This window comes from Protobothrops mucrosquamatus, unplaced genomic scaffold (assembly GCF_001527695.2).
Source record: "Protobothrops mucrosquamatus isolate PMUCROS unplaced genomic scaffold, P.Mucros_1.0 scaffold81, whole genome shotgun sequence".
Lineage (NCBI taxonomy): Eukaryota > Metazoa > Chordata > Lepidosauria > Squamata > Viperidae > Protobothrops > Protobothrops mucrosquamatus.
In genome coordinates this window covers 410,069-416,712 of record NW_015386458.1, presented here as the reverse complement: position 1 = coordinate 416,712, position 6,644 = coordinate 410,069, and the positions used below count along the sequence as shown (strand labels likewise).

Sequence of the window (6,644 nt, the reverse complement as noted above, 5' to 3'; positions counted from 1 at the left end):
CCCCCTACAGGGTACAGACATTATTTTATTGCGGCTTTGATCGATGGTAAGGATACTTTAAAAAGTTAAATTAAACATTTTAATAGTTATTTTGAAGGCGAGCTCAAGCAAATCCCCCACCCTCCCTCACGGCCAGAGGCCAACTGCCACATCCTCAAATCATGCGGGCCGCGGCGAGGGGCGCGGAAAGAGAGGCGCGAGACTTCAAATCGATCTCGCGAGACTTCAAATCGACCAGCCTTTTTCTGTTGTTGTTGCTTGGTTCGGTTTGGACTCCTCCCCTCGAAGCTTTGGGCGGGGCAGCGCTCGCTCACGGGAAGGGAAAGAGGGAGCGAGGCGCGCTGGTCCGGCGCCCCGCCCTCTTTCGGTGGCTTAAAAAAAAGAAAAAGCGCGGGTGGGCGTGGCCTGACGAGTGGTGGTGGAGGCGGCGGAGGCGCGCGCGCTGAGGGCGGGGCTGTTCGGAAAAGGCCAATCGGATGGAGAGAAATCCCGAGGGCGGGCCTTAGAAGAGGAGCGCGCGTGCGTACTCGCGCGCCTTGGCCCCGCCCTTCGTCGTCCCTTCAGAGGGTTTCCGTTAATGGCGCTAGTGCTGAGGGGTTGTTGCGGCTGCTTCGGGCCGAGATACTTGGCCGCGAGCCGGGCTGATCGGAAGCGGGCGGGCGCGGAGGACTGACCGAGCAGCTCCGGCACAGCCAGGTAACGGCCCCGGCCGGGATCCTCTGAGAGCTGCTAGCCCCTTGACCAAAAAGGCGCTAGTCCTCTTGAAGGAGTGCGGCCAATGTTTGTGGAGCCCGAGTGGGTATATTTCTCTTCACACATTCCTCATTAGAATCTCTCTCTTCCCGGCCGCTCTTTTTCAGGAGATTCAGCTTCCCTCTTCCTCCTCAAATCCTCACGAGGAAAAAAGTTCCAATTCCCATCATTCCCAGCCAGGCTTGGCCTGAGGAAAGGGATAGCGGGACGGTTTACACCTCCCTACGCTTGCCAATTTTTTATTATTATTATTTTTCCTTTAAATAGAATCCAAAGGAAACAGGAGTAATTTATTTTCATATCTTAAAATATTTAAATTATCTCCTTTTAGTTAAGAATTAAATAGGAAAAAGGGCAGAAATGCACAACATTTGACCATGCAACCAATGATTGCAAATAATGCATATTTAACGTATGCATCATGATATGTGCAATAAATATATACTGCATTTACAAAACAGGTAAATGTATTTCCTATTCAGTTCCTGTGTAGAATATGGTGATTATGTGAAATGTAATTTTCTATTTAATTTTTCTAATTTTAATTGTTTCCTTGTACTTTTTCTGCTTTTTTATTATATCGTAAGAAGCCCAGAGACACTGTACAGATAGTTCTCAACTTTTAACAGTTCATTTAGTGACCATTCAAAGGAACTGAAAAAAGGGACTTATGACTGTTGTTGCAGCATCCCCATGGTCATGTGATCAAAATTCAGACACTGGACAACTGTCTTATATTTATAACAGTTGCCATGTCCCAGGATCACGTAACAGCTGCAATGATTCACTTAACAACTGTGGCAAGAAAAGTCGTAAAATGGGGCAAAACTCAACAAAAGTTAGCAGCAGAAATTTTGAACTCAGTTGTGGATGTACTTTAAGGACTACTTATAGTTAATCCTCAATAGCAATTAGAGTTCCTTTGAATGACGTGAAATTTTTGGTACTGGATTTTATTGGCTGCTTCAGCATCTGGGTGGGGCATTTTTTAATCATATAAATAGTTTTCTCTGTGCCTCTAAGATTCAGCCAATATTTAAGTTTTGATATGCTTCTGTTTTCCTGAAGGTGGTAAAGAAGTGGGCACTAGGGCATCCTGCCATCATGGGGGCAGAGGATCGCCCCCAGTGCTTCTTTGATATCGAAATTAATCGAGAACCAGGTAAGGTCTGAGGGCTCTATCAGTCTATAAGAATATTTGTATCACCATACTTTAGAGTTCATGCTTGCGGAGATGAATGCTTCTCATTAGTTAGATTTTGTTTACAGCCCTCTGTTGTGCACCGATCACTTGAATTTTAGTGGCTACGTGCTATTTTTATACATGGTCAAATAGTATTTCAGAATAGCAATGCAAAGTGAAAATAAGCAGTGTTCCAATATTTGAGGGGCTGCCACAAAGAAGAGGAGGTCAACCTATTTTCTAAACACCATAAGGCAGGGCAAGAAAAAAATGGATGGGAACTAATCAAGGAGCGAAGCAACCTAGAACAATGGAGAAATTTACTAACAGAACAATTAACCAGTGGAATGGCTTGCCTCCGAAGTTGTGAGTGCTCCATCACTGGACAGCCACTTGTCTGGAATGGTATAGGTGTCCTGCTTGAGGAGGGAATTGGACTAGAAGACCTCCAAGATCCCTTCCAATTCTGTTATTCTCTCTTTCATCATGATGATGTGCGTTTGTTCTCTTATAGCCTTTTGTTGTATTAACAAATAAACCAGGATTAATTGCATACAATACAGTAAAGGTATAGCAACCTTTGGATTTAATTCCTGATTAGCTTTTGTTTTTTTTGCAAATGAGTGAGATCAGCCAAATCAAGCCTGGCAATTAATGAGGTGACAGTTGTTGCAGCCAGATCAGCCTCGCATCCTATAAGTAGGAAAAAAAAAGTGACATTAAATACATTTTCTGATAATCTTTCTTAATTTAGAAGTGGATGGAAGAATGAAACCATTTCTCTGTATTTCAACACAAAGCATTTTAATAAGTACAATGTGGGATGCATCCAAGTCTTTCTGAAAAGTTTGGAAAGCTCTGCTGTCAAAAAAAACCCTTGTCCTGCTTTTACTATTTCTGTCCTGCAGTCCCTGGATAATCTCTTGATGTGTTGGTTTCAGGTTTATAATCATTTTTATGAATACTAGGCAAGTGTTTTGCTTTCATATATCAAGTTGCTTTTAATATTCAAACGGAGGAAAGTAGGTTAGAAACACTTAAAATGAGTCCATATATTTTTGTATTCTAAACATCCCGGTTCCATAGTTTCAGCTAAAAGGTGTAAGGTTTTGTTACCTTGTTATACAAAAAAGCATATTCTCGTGTCAGTTATCCAAACGTGATACCTTTTCTATTTTGCAAATGGGTTTCATATATTAAATAAATGTATAAAACACATTTACAAAATAGAAATGTATCACTTGCGTTTAGATGACTGACCTGAAAATATGCTTCTTTGTATAACAGTGAAAATGTTACTCCCTTTAGCTGAAAGTATGGGAATAACTTAAATAAGCATAGCTTCTCATTCCACATAGTGACTTAAAGGGATCTTATACAAATAAGACCAGAAACAAAACAATACACAATAGAAGCAATATTTGGTCTTAAGGTTTGAAGCACCAGACTAGAAACTGGGAGACTGGGAGTTCTAGTCCCAACCATGAAAGCAGGCTGGGTGACTTTGGGCCAATCACCAGGACATGGTAAATTCTAGTCCAGTGGTGGCAAACCTATGGTACGCGTGCCAGAGGCGGCACTCAGAGCCCTCTCTGTTGGCACACGCGCCACCGCTGCCAGCAGCAGGTCCATCAGGCCGCCACCGCCACCCAGAGCAGGAGCCCTGCCCAGCACAAAGGAGGCAAAGCGGCCGACTAGCAAGCTCGAGTAGAGGTGGTAGAGCAGAGGTCACCAACCATTGTCCATTGGTGGACTGGAAGAAAAGGGAGGGGGAAGCAATTTACATGCATGTATGCACGCACGGGGCCACGAGCGTGCACACACTGCAAATGGGGCAGGGCTAGTGCCTGTGTGATATACTCACTAGCCCTGCCCCGTTCTTGCGTGGTGCAGCGCCTTGTATCTGCACCCCAAGGTGTGGCAGTGGCCGTTTTTGCACCTTGCAGCACGGTGGCCCATTTTTGCGCCCCCAGTGTTTGCGTGCCAGAGGCAGCACTCAGAGGCACCTCCCTGCCTCCCCCCGAGGGCACCACAATGCTGATGCGGCCCTGGCACTTTGCGATAAATAAGTGGGTTTTGGATTGCGGTTTGGGCACTCAGACTCTAAAAGGTTCGCCATCACTGTTCTAGTCTCACCTTAGGTATGAAAGCCGCCTGGAAGACTTCTGGCCAATCACTAGGAGATTCTGAATTCTAGTTTCACTTTAGGTGTGAAAAGCAGACCTCTCAGTCCAACCCATCTCACAGGGTTGCCATTGTAGGGAAAGTAGGAGGAAGGAGTAATAGGTATATTTGCTGCCTTGAGTTATTTATTAAAAAAAAAGACAGAAGATAAATAAATATACAAAAGGAACCACAATATACTGCATGCCTGCTGTCAAAAGACCAAGCTTGTCACTTTACAGGTAGTGTTCAACTTAACAACCATTCATTTAATTATTCTTCAAATTATAATGGCACTGAAAAAATTAATTATGACCAGTTCTTGTACAGATTTTGTGTTTGTGTATATGTATAAATCACGTACATACTTAAGCATATTTGTAGGGGTTGAAAAATAGGTATTAAGATTCCTTTTTCGTTGTTCTAGAAATTCTCACTGCAACTTAACTTGCTCCAACATGTTACAAAATGGTTATTTTAGGACTAGGATTATAATTAGAGCACATAAAAATACCTGGTCATTTGTGGAAAATGAAAGTGATCACTAAGCGTTTCTAAGTGCTCTGGCTGTGGCTTTCACTTGTTTTTCATGTTTTTACTGAAAGCAGAATGTGAGAGGGTTGCAGTTTCTGTAAGATACGGGTTGGAGAAACGGCAAGTAGATAAAGCTGAAGGTTCATATACAGTAAGTTGAAAAATGAGAAGTACGGTAGTTCTAATTTTCACAGCACAGTTTAAATCCATGATAAAGTAATTGTAAAAAAAACTGCAATATGCTTTGGTTGGCTACTGTAAAAATGGAATGTAATTAAACTTTAATTTATATTCCAGTTGGTCGTATCATATTTCAGCTTTTCTCTGATGTATGTCCAAGGACTTGCAAAAACTTCCTTTGTCTATGCACAGGTATGTTTTGTTAAAAGTTGTGAATAATTATAATTTTATTGTAATTATGTGCCGTGACTTATCTTTGGAGCCACTCGGAAAAGAAACACAAGGTCAGGCATCAGTGGCTGCCTGTTTCGTCCTTGGACGCCAGAAATTGTGCTTAGCAGATTAAAAAAAAAAAAATCTGTAACGCAGAGTCCTTTTTTCCAAATTTTTAGTCTGTTCTGATACACAAATATAAATTTCCCTTAGGGCATGCTTACTGCAGGATCTCTTTTTGGAAATATCTGTTAGGAATGGACTGAAGCCTGCTGCTACAAAAGTGACCAGTATACAGATAGTCCTCGACTTAACAACAGTTCGTTTAGTGACCATTCAAAGTTACAATTTCACTGAAAAATGTGGCTTATGATAGTTTTTCAATTTAATAAACCGTTGCAGCATCCCCAGGGTCACGTGATCAAAATTCAGACGCTTGGCAACTGAATGCATGCAACTGAATACTTACGATGGTTGCAATATCCCAGGGTCATGTGACTCCCTTTTGCGGCTTTCCAACAAGCAAAGTCAATGGGGAAGCCAGATTCACTTAACAGCTCTGTGACTAACTTAACAACTGCAGTATTCACTTAACAACAGTTGGTAAGAACGACCGTAAAAGGGGGCAAAACCCACTAAACAACTGTTGGGCTCAATTGTAGTCATAAGTCGAGGGCTGCCTGTACTCTTTCATTCCCTCCCTTATTTTCTTCCTGCCACCCTCCTTCTTCCCCCTTCCCTCACTCCCTTATTTCTTCCTTCTCCCCCGTCCTCTCTCTCTTTTTTCTCCTCCTCTTCCTCTTCCTCCCTCCCTCCCTCCCTCCTTTCCTCCTTCCTTCCTTCCTTCCTTCCTTCCTTCCTTCTTGTCCCCAATATTCAGTTCCCATTGTTGGAAAGCTCAGTTTTTGATCTCTGCTAGAGCTGGCATTAATTAGATTCACTTAATCAATATGTTACTCCCAGTAACTTAACAGCTGCAGTGATTAATCGCTGTGGCAAAAAAGGTTGTAAAATGGGGCAAAACTCATTTAAGAGTTGTCTTGCTTAGGAACAGAAATTTTGGACTCCGTCGAGGTCATAAGTGGAGGACCACCGGCATTTCCTCTCCCTACTACAACTGAACTGTGATTGCCCGGTTCCAGGGGCACCCAGTGAGTGCACGGGTTAGCAACTGGCTGCCTTCTTCCCCAACTGTCTCATGAAGGAATGCATCAAGTAAAACCAGAATGCCAGAAGTAGGCCACCTTGGTTCTTTTATGACTTGTGGACTTCCACTCCCAGAATTCCTGGGCTAGCATGGCTCAGCTTGGAAACCTCTCCCTTTCCCCTCAGCATGGCTGGCTCAGGAATTCTGGGAGTTGAAGTCCACGAGTCATGAAAGAGCCAAGGTTGCCTACCCCTGAGCTAGAACAAAGGAATAAAAATGGAATGTCTAAATATTATTTAGTTATATCTGAATGTTATTTTTGCAGAGTTAAATTTGATACAGCGCATCAAAGTTACAGAATTGAGCTATACACAAAGATGCTTTTTCAAGAGGCAACTGGACTTTATTTTTCTTTGAAGATGTTCCACTTCTCACCCAAGAAGCTTCAGAGCTGAAGAAGCTTCTTGAATG

The 6,644-nt window shown here is 42.7% G+C and overlaps 1 protein-coding gene across 1 annotated transcript in view; it reads left to right on the top strand.

Annotated features, from left to right (window-relative positions):
• Positions 1 to 683: 683 nt before the first annotated feature.
• Positions 684 to 6,644, top strand: part of NKTR (natural killer cell triggering receptor) — a 47,335-nt gene continuing 41,374 nt past the window's right edge. Inside the window, exons 1-3 of the mRNA XM_029283423.1 lie at positions 684 to 696; positions 1,822 to 1,915; positions 4,931 to 5,005. Of these exons, the coding sequence (XP_029139256.1) occupies positions 1,858 to 1,915; positions 4,931 to 5,005 (133 nt within the window). The 5' untranslated portion in view covers positions 684 to 696; positions 1,822 to 1,857. The remainder of the gene's footprint in view (positions 697 to 1,821; positions 1,916 to 4,930; positions 5,006 to 6,644) is intronic.